The sequence below is a fragment of the Acinonyx jubatus genome, chromosome A2, assembly GCF_027475565.1.
Source record: "Acinonyx jubatus isolate Ajub_Pintada_27869175 chromosome A2, VMU_Ajub_asm_v1.0, whole genome shotgun sequence".
NCBI lineage: Eukaryota > Metazoa > Chordata > Mammalia > Carnivora > Felidae > Acinonyx > Acinonyx jubatus.
This window is the reverse complement of record NC_069383.1, coordinates 62602409-62616006: the sequence shown is the minus strand read 5'-3', so window position 1 is coordinate 62616006 and position 13598 is coordinate 62602409. Positions and strand designations below refer to the sequence as shown.

The window sequence follows — 13598 nt, the reverse complement described above, 5'->3', positions numbered from 1 at the left end:
GTGTGATAGGACCTGTAAATAAGATAGTGTGATTCTAGGACAGATGGGCTATATAGAAGGATAGATCCTTTCCCCTACAAAGTCTATATCTGCATCAATAAGCCAATATAAATATTGAACTATAATGGCAGGTTTCATTTTCTTTATTTATATCATTCCTCGTGTTTGTTATAATATTAGTGATAGTATATAATTTTATAAAACTAACAGTAAGACTATTTTCTTTCAGCAGTTTTAGGTCAATTTCATCTTATTCCTTGTGCTAAGAATGAACCAAACTCAGATATCAAAGAACCAGATCTCTAAGATTCAGCGATTCATAATTCCTTGGCATTCATTTTATAAATTTGTTTTTCAATTATTTATTAATATTTATTAACAGTAATACTAATTTTTTAAATGTTTATTTTACTTTTTAAAATTTTTTTGAAGTTTATTTATTTATTTTGAGAGCAAAAGTAGGGAGGGGCATAAAAGAGAGGGAGAGAGAATCTCAAGCAACCTTTGCAGTGCCAGCACAAAGCCTCACGTGGGGCTCGAACTCACGAACCATGAGATCATGACTTGAGTTGAAATCAAGAGTCCTGTGCTTAACTGAGTGAGCACCCAGGCGCCCCAATGTTTATTTTATTTATTTTGAGAAAGAGAGAGAAAGAGAGAGAGAGCAAGCAGGGAGGGGCAGAGAGAGAGAGAGAGAGAGAGAGAGAGAGAGAGAGAGAGTCTTAAGCAGGCTATGTACTGCCAGCACAGAGCTCGATATGGGGCTCAAACTCATGAACTGTGAGATCATGACCTGAGCTGAAATCAAGTCAGATGCTTAACCAACTGAGCCATCCAGGTGCCACAGTATTATTAATTTTATATCAGTTTCCTCTTATATCTTGTGCTAAGAATGGGCTAAGTCCAGACATTAAAAGTTGACTCTCCAAGATTCAGCAATTCATAATTCCCCAGTATTTATTTTGTAGTGAATATTTGTTTAATATCATGAGGAAATGTATTCACATATTGGAAAGAACTCCCTAAAATGGAGACCCACTTAAATTGTGTTTCTAAATCCTGTTATCGAAAGCCAAGGATCACACTGTGGTGGAACTGTGTTATATTGGCAGTCCTTGGGCAAATGAAAAACCAGTAATTGCTATTAGAAATGCTATTGTGTTTGCAAGGGTATCCGGTACAATTCTACAGTTATATTATTGTGGATATATACATATACATATATATCCAATCATTATATATACACATATATATAATTTATATTTATTTATATATTATATATTTATTTATATTTTATATTTTATTTATTATTTATTATATATAATATATATTTTAAAAATATACTGATTGTTTATTTTTAATTTTTATATATTATTTATATTATATATATATTTATATATTAAAAAGGATTATAAAGTGTCTTTTTCAGGAAAGCATGGTTTGTTCACGTAAATATGGTATATTTTTAGTGGAAACCAAGAGGCAATCCTCAGTTCTGGGTATTTCATAACATTTTACTAATCAGGCAAGAGTTACCAACACACTGTTAAAAAATATTAAAATATATGAGTACCTTAATGCAAACAAACAAGAGCTATGCAAAATATACTGGGAAATGAAGTCCTATGCCATGCATAATGGAGAAACGAAATATCAATGCCCGATTTCAGTGAATTCCAGCAACTAAAAAACAAACCAAAACTGAAAATAGATTTTAATGAAGTCTGACAAAGTGCATGTGGACAAGACAAATACATTAATTAAACACTATTTCAAACTGAGCAGCAAATGTACTACAGTTAAATATCCGTTTTTGTGATATTCACCATCATGGAGCTTTATTGCTATGTGATGGCATAATTTCTCTCATCTTGTTGTCCTGTGGGGGTAAGGGCAAGTGGCTCATGGACAAACTCAATTTTGTTATGTGTTCCTTAATCTTTCAAGTTGCGCTTTTCTTTATATCATACAAGTACTACTTAATATTAACACAGAAATTCCATAATCTAAGAAACAAATTTGTGATGGATTTATTTTTGCTGCAGAGGAGGTAACAACAGCCACCATCATGGCAAACATCCAGAGCCTACAATTCTTCTATGGGTGTTACAAGGATGAACTCATTTAATTCTTACAATGGCCCTAGAAAGTGGATATATTTGTTATCCACTGTCTTGGTTTGTGTTCCTCCAAAAAAACAACTCTATACAAGGACTTGGGGGCAGGTAGTTATCTGAAGATGATCCTGGAAACACCAAGGAGGAGTAAAGCGAGGCAATACTTTGTGAGTATGTGGTTTACTGCTACGGGGAACTAGGGCTTAGTCCCAGAGGGACCCTATGAGAAATTGTATGGAACACACTTTGGAATCAGCCCACAGGAGGCTGAGGAGGCTGTAAGATTTAGGTAGTAATTCCCATCCTTCATTAATTGAGGGTCACTCTGGGTGTTAACTCCCCAGAACTCCATCCTGCCTTGCGTATGGATACAGTACAGCTCGATGGCCAGATCATCCCATGAGACAAAGAGCAGAAGGCTTCGACCTTTAAGAAATCACCTACAAATGACCTCCAAAGTAGACCAAAGTGAGATGGGCAGAGCACCAAGGGCATCTCTCTATACCCTTACTTGACAGGTGAAGGAAGTAAGTCATAGAGAGGCTGCCTAACTTGTCCAAGTGAGAATGGGAATGGGAGAGCTGCAACTCACACGCAGACAGTCTTCATTGCAGAACAATGTTTTTTTCCTTTTTATTAAAAAAAAAATTATTAATGTTTATTTTAGAGAGAGAGGGAGAGAGAGAGAGAGCACAAGTTGGAGACGGGGAGACACAGAACCCGAAGCAGGCTCCAGGCTCTGAGCTGTCAGCACAGAGCCCTATGCGGGGCTCTAACTCACAAACCGCGAGATCATGATCTGAGCCAAAGTTGGTTGCTTAACAGACTGAGCCACCCAGGCACTCCCAGAGCAATGGTCTTAAACATACGGACAGATGGGAATCCCATCTGCTGCCAAGTTCTTTCATAACTTCCAAAAATTATGCCACACACATTTTAAAAAAATGTTTATTATGTTTGAGAGAGAGAGAGAGAGGGAGGGAGAGGATCAGAGAAAGAAGGAGACAGAAAATCCCAAGCAGGCTCCAAACTTTCATCACAGAACTCAACATGGGGCTCAAACACACAAATCGTGAGATCATGACCTGAGCTGAAATCAAGAGGCGGTCTCTCAACCCCGTGAGACACCCAGGGGCCCCTGCCGCACACTTTTGACAGTCATACCTATTTTATGTATTCCATATCATAAGTAATACCTTTGGTAACATAATGTTTGTACTCAGTACATTTGTTTCACATCTCTTACTGTCAGCATAAAACCTTTCATCTTTACTATGGAGGGTCATACAGGATAATTGGGGTAGACATTTTCTTGGAAAGAAAATACACTTTCTTAATGTAATATAAAAAGCATGGAAACATTTTTTCAGGTACCTCAGAGTATATGAAAGCCATTTTGAGTTTGCTCAGTTAAATTTCAGTGCTTGGAAATTTTCTGAATTACGGAGCTAGAGAGGAAGCATTCACAACACTCTTGCCATAAAACATGACTTAGTCTGATCAAATATAATATGTAAATCATATTTATTGACCTCTTCCTAAGGGGATAGAAGGAGGTAAAACAAAATAAATTTATGTCAATATGTGCATATGTGTATGTGGTGAAAAGGAACAGTGAAAACAGTGCTCATAGAGGTTTACTGAGCTCATGCTATCATACTGGGATGCCCTGTGTAGCTCTTTGTCTCCTTGTCTGCCCCAAAAGAACAAAGTGGAGAAGAAAGGCACTTTCTTTTTCTCCATTCCACCCTTCATCCAACCGAAAGTGTTTCCTCTGATAATCTCCGAATTTGGTGAAAATAAGCAATAAGTTACGAAGGGAGAAGCTCAGAGGCATTATGGTAGAGAGCCAACCTTGAGAGGAGGAAAGTGATCCTGTCTGGACTAGAGTTACTTCCTAAACATTTCTGAATTTGAGAATCCTTACAGGCTATTTTCACATACTTAGGGTTAAAAACAAGTGGAATGTGTGCTGCCACTTCTCCTGCCTTTCCAGGAGGGAAATGACTGGTGGATCATGTTAAATCTTCTCACTAAATGTGGAAGCAACCTCAGAATCTTTCTCGGCAGACTGCTCCTGCAGCCGCTGTCTTGTAGTGAGGGTTAGCCAGGTGAAACCTATGTAGCATCCCTGCGCTGAAAGTCAGCTCACTGACAAGGGACCACAGCTAACGTGTTAGCCGTTATAGCCACAGCCCTTTCCTTTGGGGCTGATATATCATAGACACTCCACAAATAAGCCTTACTGACAAATAAACTGTAACTGATGTATTCTGACTCACCAAAATAAGGTCATATGTACAGGACTAAATGAAATGGGGAGGTACGATTGAACCACATGGGAAGATCAGAGAATCAGTTTTATAACCAAGGATTACTAGGTCTTATTTTCTTTCTCAGCATTATTAACTATTCATTTGCTGATGCACAGGAGACTATTCTTTAGGTTTTGCTTGAAGAGGGATATTTAGATCTACTGGTTATAATTTTAAATCTAAAATGTAAGACTTTGACAAAGGTATGCCATCAAGACCTAGACTACTTAGTGACATCATTAGATTAAGACATGAATAAGTAATAAGTGAATAAATGTAAGTCGCAGGGAGATGTGTAGCAAGAAGTTCAGTGGTGAAAATCATCGCGTAAAGAATCAAAGTGGTGGTATGCAAGGTCATAATCAAAGAGAGAGAATGACCCTTTGACCAAGGCAAATTTGATTCAGTGTATATAAGGGTGGATAAAGGATGCAAGATCTGACTTTTGTGGCATTCTCACTATGTGCCAAGTATGGCGACAGTCACTTCACATACATTATTTCATCGTGATGATTATGAGTGGTATTAATTATCAGACCATTTGAAGTGTGGGAACAGGATCGCAGAGTCACTCAGTAGTGGGTCCTCCCAGCTCAGAGTGCCAGAGCCTGCCAGGTGAAGGGATTGTCAAGAAGACAAGGGGGAATGCTCATTGTGAAACATACACATCAGGAATGCCAGAGGCAAACAATGGAAGTTTCTATTCAAGCACTGATCAGGTAGAAATGCCCAAATGAGTTTGAGGTCTTACCGCCCCCCCCCCCCACAAAAAAAAAAGTTTAATGATTCCCAGAAAGGGCAGAAGGACTAAACATCTTTACCTGAGATTTGCTCCAGGATAGCTTCCTGACTGCCAGGCCATGGTAATTTGTCCAGGGGAAGAGTTCCCTGGGAAGCTATTTTAATATCAGGAATGCTTGGCAGACCTGTCCTGATGGTTGAGATGGATCAACCAAGTTAACAGAGCTGATGTCACTAAACCCTTGAGTATACCATAGAAACAGGCCCAGAGGGCTTTGAAAACCCGCAGCAGTACCAGGCTTCAATCAGAATCTTGGGCTCAGATTCATACTTTCATACTGTTTATCATAACTACCCAGATGGTTCTAGAATGTAGCCAGTTAAAACAACTGCTCTAATTTAATCAGTTGGCATTCTGGCTTATGTATTTTAATAATTTGTGAGTTAGCTTTCCATGATAGCTTGTAAGTAGGTTTCCATAGTATGGTAACTTGTGAATTTGCTCTCTACATTATAACTTACGAGTTAACTTTCTTGTGAGTTGGACCTTCTAAATCTAATATCTAATCTAGTGATGTTACTGTAACACTGAGAATCAGACCTGTATCAGGGTGAGTTCCCCAAGGCCACAGGATTCCCTGACTTCTCTAGAACTACACTGTCAAATACAGCATTGACACATATGGCTATTACAGTTCTGATTTAAATTAATTAAGATTAAATGAAATTAAAAACCCAGTTACGTGGTCATACTAACCACATTTCAGGTGCTCGGTAGCTGCATGTAGCTAATGACTACCATATTGGACAGCACAGATATGGAACATTTCAATTACAGAAAATTCCACTGGGCGGTCCTGGCCCAGATTATTAAATAACCAGACATCTCTTGCAGACTTGCAATTTACTTTATCCTTTTATCCAAACATGTACTTCACATGCTTTATCTCAGTTTAAAATAACTTTAACCACTATTTGATATATTAAATTACCCTTTTTATTTGATTTCTCCATAAAGGGATGAAGGTATTTCAGGGGCAGAGAAACACATCACTGGGAACAGCAAATGTTGGAACCTCATACCAGATTAGGTGGAGCCAGCTAAATGGGGTCACATCATTTCTCAGAATTGCCTGTAATTTTATATCTCTGTCTTCCCTGTTATCAAATGTTTATCTGACTTAAGCCATAAAATGCCACAAAGCAAGTAAATATACCATAACAACTAGGCTATATTTCATCTTTATAATTTATTTGTATTTACCATAGGTTAGGAATCGATTGATTTTTTTTTTCCAGTTGGGGAAAGAAAATAAGACAGGAGAATTTCTGGGTAATTAAAAGGTTAGCCCTTGGGACCTGAGAGCCTCCTTCATTTCTGGTGAGAGCAGAAACAGCCATTTGTACTAAAGTGATTATGAAGACCATGATGCCTCCTTTGCTGTGGTGAGCACTATGGAAGGAGTCCCGAAGTCTGGTTTGGATCCTTTGCTTTACTATTTATAAGACTTGGACCAAAGGCAAAACTCCTAACTTCTCTCATCCTCATTTCCCTAATCTGCCAAACTGAAATCAGAGTTAAGAAACATAGAAGACCCTCTATGTTAAATGCTTTTAGGTCTTGACACTAACTTGGAACATTTTCATCCAAAGTGATTTAGAGTCTTGAGTTAGGTATTATCCTTCCTCCAGACCACACATTATCCCTTCTTTTCCTACTATTCACTCCAAATACTTATTGCACATTGTCCAAACATCCTGACTTTTCTGTAGAAGACAGAGAAAGCACATCCTAAGGGAGCAAGATCATAAATGTTGGAATTTCATATCCCAAATAGGTGGGGCTGGCTAAAAAATTCAAAATAAACAAAGGCAGATGTAAATGTGAAAATTAAGTAAAGATTATGAAGATACAGAAACATTTTTCTTAACTTCCTGGTCCTTCTTTTCTAAAACAAATTTACACATAGGCCTGTTTATGTTTAAAAGAACAAGTCACAATGGGTCATAGAGAAAAAACACAAGACACTGAGGAGGTCTTGGCCCATGTCATGAGAACCCAGGAAATCTGAAGCTAGGAGATTGTGAATTTAAAGCGAGATGGTGTATTTGCTGCCATGATTTAATGTAAATATCTTCTGATTTATTTTGGATTCAACTCCTGGTGAAGGTAAGGAGTGAACAGCAGAACAGAAGGTCTGCTTAGGCATAGAACAAAATTGTATTTCCACAAATTTCCAACCTCTGTACTTAAAGTCATGTCTTAAATTGTTAAACATTTCCATTATGATACTGACAAACAGAGAGGAGAAGATAGAGGTATTCCCATTTTTCTATTCGTATCACATCTATAACAAAAAATGGTACCTGTGACCTTTGGAACCACTTAATTCCTAGTTGAAAAATTAAGGCCCCTGTGCCACTGGTGGCCCCTTCTAGGTCTTTACATTAACAAAAGTTTCTATGATCAAAACACCTAGAGCATTTAGGAATTCATCAAGAATAGTTACTATCCTTTGATGAATTGATTGAGAAAGACTGAAGTAGAAGCTTAAGGTAGATTGTAAGTTAAAAGGAAGTTATAATTACTCCATTTGAAGTAATGAAGTGCCAACTATTTATTCCACAGGGAGAGAAAATAAATACAGAACAAAGAAGTCATTATTTTTTGCTTAATAAAAGCTTTTACAGTTTTATTAAAGAAAAATACCTGTTTATTACTGAAATTTTAGCAAATGTAGATAGTCATAATAGAGAAGAAATATATCCCCAAGTCCCATCTTTGAGGAAAAAATAACCAAATTCTTTGTAATCTTTCTTTTCATCTGTGTATCCCTGTGCTTTCTCAAGAACTCTTTCTTGAGACAAGAAACAAGAAACAAGAGTTTCTCAAGAAACTCTTTCTTGAGACTGCAGACAATGCTTTGCAATATAAATTTTTTACTTGAAACATTATGAACATTTTCCTGACCATCAGTTTGTATAATATGTTAATGTCTGTATAGTTTTCCATTCCACAGGCACAGCCTAATTTGTTTAATCACTTTCGTGTTGGGCATCTAGGAGGTTTGTGTTTTTTTAATATGTGAAATGCTGCTATGAATATTTATTAGGTTGAATTGTTTGTATGTATTTCAATTATTTCTTTATAATAAACCACTAGAATAGAATTATTCGGTTAAATGATTGGTCTGTTTCTTGGGTTTTTGTTACCTACTTCTAGGCACCTCCTAGAAAATTCCTAAGAATTTTCCTGCTCACCAGAGAGTGCTTGGTAGAATACAGAATCTTTCCCAGCATCTGATGTTGTCAGCTGCTTCCTAACCTTTGACAATTTTATGGGTAACAGAGTACTATTGTTTTATTTTACATTCTTTGGTAGCTCTTTCTTGTTTGTTGAACACTGTCCTATCTTGTTTTAAGGGCTGTTTGCTCACATCACACTCTGATGTGAAGGAAGAACTTCCCTTTAAGGCCCACTTCATAGGCAGAATCGAAAGAAAGGGTAGTGGACAGAGGTTTTGGAGAGAAATGAAAACAGCTATGGGGAGAGGAGGACAGAAACCATCCCCCTCATAACTAGTGTGTACTTTGCATGGTACATGTGCTATTATGGCTCTAACTGGAACAAGAGAACGGAGAGTGGTCCCCGTGCAGTTTCTGCCATGAAATAGCTTCTTACTTATCTTCAGAGAAAAGATCTAAACAATTAAGTGTCAACCTTTTTGAAATGCCTGTAGAGGCAGCACAGCACACTAGTTACGAGCACATACTCTGGGGCCAGAATTCAAACCCTGACTTTGGCATTTACCATAAGCTGCATGACGGTGGACAAGTTACTTAATCTGTTTCTTGAGGCATAAAATGGGAAAATAGCAGTGACAGGTTGACATAAAGGAGAAATGACTTGATAGACCTACAAGTCTTAGACTGGTGTCTGGTAAGTAGTGATATGTAAGTGTCTTGTAAACAAAATTTATAAAGAACCTGGCATGGCCCATAGAAGCACTTGAGAAGTGTTAGCTGAATACATGTAATATGCAATAAAAGGCAATACACAGACAAACAGGTTTCAGTACATGTGGTTTAGACAAGAGGGGTACTGGGTGTTAAGGGATAGTTTTCAAACAACTAAAATCATGAATCTCATACAAATATAAAATAACCCATATCAAAGGGCTTTTTAATTCATTTAAGAGAACAATAAGATATTATAATTAGTTCAAAGAAGGATCCAAAGAACAGACAAGTGAATGAATGGGTGATCCCCGTTGAGATGAATTTGCTGACAAATGCAAAGCTGGCCTCTTCCACAGGGCAGACATTACTTTCGTCTCCACCAGACAAAATTCCTGTGCATCTCTGTGGACAAAATCATTTGCTGCTCTCCGTCTTTACTGGATTGGAAGGTCACTCAAAGAAAAGGAAAGAAAATAACATCATGGTATCAGATCACCAGCAGGAGCCCCTCAACACCATCCTTGGAAAAAATCTTTTGGTCCATTTCAAAGACTTTCCTATTTTCCCTTGATTTAGGGAAGTAGGCAACTAATTATTCTAAAAATTATTGAGATTAGGGCATTAAAGGGACTTTGACAGAATTGAAGCCTCAAGCACTGAACAGTTCTGTGAAACAATCACTTCACGACTTTGAGCATCAGTGACCTTTTCTGTAAAAGGAGGATAAGTGTGTCTCGTTCCTGGAATCTCTTATAAAACGAAACAATATGTGTCCAAAGATCCTAATACAGCGTGCGACTCATAGTAGATATTCAATAAGCAGTAGCTATTACTGTGCTAATTATGATGAGCTGAACCAACCAAAGAATAATTGCTCACTTTTGATTCTACCACATGCAGTCAGCCTAGGTAGAAGTTATGTGCAGTATTTGGTAAAGCCCTGGGGAAGGAAATTGTGTGGCTCCCACAGGGGACACTGAAAACATCAGCATGGGGAGGGGGGTTGGTAGAGAATACTGAGAAATAAGGCAGTGTAGGTACCATCCAGTGTCTGAAGAGGCTTTGGAATCCAGTCAGAAGTTTTGGCCGTCAGTAAGCAGCCAATTAAGCAGCATCTGGAGCGCAGATTCCTGGGACTCACCCCAGACATAATGACTTAATGGCTGGCAGTTGAGAATGTGTATTTTATCAGGTTACCCAGTTACCAGTGTTGCTTTAGCATATTGGAACTTTAAGAATCACTGATGCAAATATAAGATATAAACCTTTATCTGGAGTCATTCTTGAAACTTAGGAATAAAGTAAAGTAAGGGACCTTCCAGCCAGTGTACGTACAGGATAATGTCTGAATGAAAAGATGAGGTGAGCCTGAAGGCAGGAGGGAACTGGCAGGTGTAGGTGGAACCTATCCCTGAGGTGATGAGGGATTGCACTAAGGTGGAAATTAAGGAAGAGACAGGAATCAGTGACTCCAAACATTATTATAAAGAAGTAGACTTTAATGACTAAGTTGGTAGGAGATTCAAAATGGAGGACCACAAGTATTCAAAATGATTTTAAGTCCAGGTAAATAGAATAGAGATTCATTGACACAAATTGAGAATTGAGAATGGTCAGTTTCGTGGAAAGCTAAGTTCAGTTTGGGGCATGTAAAAGGATGAAGATACTCTTAAGTGGAAATTTATGGAAAATGATTGAAGGAAGGGGAGGGATGGGGAGACTCCAAGCTTGAGTGACAGGTCTTGGCTAGAACAATAGATGAAATTTTTAAGGAACATCTTCAGATAAGTCTTCTCTGTTTCCCTTCCTCTTTAAATTGTCAAAATATATGTTATTGCACACACAAAGGATTTCATGAGTTAAATGCTAATCCCTTTGAGTGTTTCAAATTTATGTATTATCCTATCTATAGAGAAAAAGTAAAGCTGTATTTATAGTTTACTTTAAAGATGAAAACCTAAGGCATAGTTGAGAAGGTGAACATGTTTAATTATTTTCCTCTTTCTAGACAAGATGTAAAGCCCTTAAGATTTAGGAAGGTGGTTAGAAACTCATTTGTATATCCCAGTGAGGTATTTGGTAAATGCTTAGTTATTGAACTGAATTTTAAAATGATTCCTGAGGATACCTGACAATGTACAGCATCTGCCTACCCCTGGAGTTAAGCCTGTTTCTGGTAAATCCTGGGAGTTCAATTCCCAAATGTGCTACAGTCCTTTGAGAAGCTAATTAAGATCCTTGGCTCATATGGGGATTGTTGTCTAAAAATTAAAAGTTAGAGTGTGCTCTGAATCTGAGACTCACGTGACCCACTGGGAAACTTCCAAGTATTAGTAAGTCCTCAACTTAAACTGTTGGTTCAAAACCACTCTCTTGGTTGGAGTAAAATCACAAAAGGGTATTTGAAGAGCCCTTTCTTTTTCTTATAAACTGTACAAACATCTAGCACAGTAAAGCCATTTTTAAAAAGTGCCTTTGATTGCAAGTATTGTAATTTTTGTTTTGATCCTATTCACAAAAACTAAAAACTGTATTGTAATCATGTAGTATGTACAATAATTGAAGTGTTTTATTGATCGTTGTGTCAACAAAAAGATGAGCACGTTCCCAGAGACAATAAGTTCTCTAGTGAATTTCTAAATGCCAGGCAGTGCCCATACTCCAACAAGGATTAGAATTTATGTACATTTTATTGTTGCCTGGTATTTGACAGTAGGTATTTTCACGCAATGTATTTTTAATGAATATAAAACACAGTATGCAAGGAATTTCGTTGCATATGAAGTATTACTGAATCTAAGTGAATACCTCCTTTGCATGTTCTAAACTTGAATTTATGTGTATGTTGTTATAAAACTCACATTGCTTAGAGTAAGTTTATATTTTTATCCTGTCCTTAACATTCTATGACATTTGTGTTGATTGGTTTAATTAAGTTGCTTTATACACCTATTTTTTGTGATTTTAAGTGTGTAGAAACTCAAAGCAGATTCAAATGTACCTTCTGCTGAATGTTTTATGTCCTTGAATTTTTAGATTATTTTATATATGCAAAGAATAAATACGTTCATTTATTCATTTGACAACTACTTATCGAACATCTCTTACGCCCCAGACACTGTTCTAAGTGCCAAATACACAGTAGGAAATATAGTATCATGTGGTCAAGAACTGGTCCTTTATCTACCCTATAATATGTCAGTAATGATAATGGTACTCCACCCTCAAACAGTAATTTGATCCAAGTCTTTGTAATTAATCCTATAGATTGATTCTAGAAGCAGAGGTCACAAGAAGAAATTGTTATGGAAGTGAATTTAGACTTCATATTTTAATTGATTCCTGCTCGTCTTCAATAATATGAACATCTTTGCTTTCGAGTGTAGGATTTTATTTCCTTGGAAGTTCCCATCATGAGCAAACTCAGTGTTGGTTTACTTAATGCGATTGATTTATTTGATCCATGGGAAAAGGCCAATGCAATATGATTGGTGAGAAATGTTTGAGCCTGGTCGTTTTAATGGCAAATATGTTATAATCTCTGTTTTTAGAAATCTAAGAAGTTTTACTTTTTTTTTCTTTTTTTAACTCTGCATCCTTTAATGAGAGGTCTTTATCTTTTATCTGTTCACTGTTTTCCAGGTGTTAGGGACAAAGCCAGAGCTTAGGGATGGAGACGATGATGACGACACCATAGCAGACATAACCAACAGGAAAATGGCTAAACTCTACATGGTGAGTTTACTGTTAGCGAGTTCTATTATTTTTGCTGGACTGGATGCAGCCAGGAGGCCTGTTCTGGGAGGGACTCTCTGGGATAGCTGATAATTATCATTGCCCTGAAAGAGAAATGTGTAAGTAGAATCCATTCTTTGCTCTAGTATGCTTATTAAAATTCTTCTTTTTATTGCTTTTTGTTTTTTTTATTAAAAACACCAAATAATAAGTGAAATAATTGCTACAACTTAAATAAAATTATATATTGTTGCTGTGCTAGTTTGCAACAATATGGTTTGATGTATGACATTTAATAAAATGTTTCTTTCATGGGATAAAAATACTTGGTAAGCTTTTTCTTTTTTTTAAATTTATTTATTTAAATTCAAGTTAGTTAACATATAGTGTAGTATTGGTTTCAGGAGTAGAACCAAGTGTCATAACCTTTTACTTATAAAGTCTTGATAAATTATAAAATCTTCATGTTACTTTAAATATCCTGTTTAGCCATCATAAAAACTTTCTTTGTTGCAGGAGGGGAAAGGTATCAAATCAAACAGCTGGGAGGAAGCAGAGTAAACATAGCCCTGTCCTGGGCATTTGAGACCTAGTTCCATGACACCTCTGTGGTGATAACCCACTGGGTGGCCCTGGGCAAAATATGACCATTGTGGGCCTCACTTTTCTTAGCTTGAAAAAAAAAAAAAGACAGATTATATTAGAAGATTATTCAGGTTCTTTCCAACTC

At 37.0% G+C, this 13598-nt stretch overlaps 1 protein-coding gene across 1 annotated transcript in view; it reads left to right on the top strand.

The window, feature by feature from the left end:
- Positions 1–13598, top strand: part of SCIN (scinderin) — a 79415-nt gene that overhangs the window by 35686 nt on the left and 30131 nt on the right. Inside the window, exon 5 of the mRNA XM_027071980.2 lies at positions 12776–12868. Coding sequence (XP_026927781.2) covers positions 12776–12868 — 93 coding nt within the window. The remainder of the gene's footprint in view (positions 1–12775; positions 12869–13598) is intronic.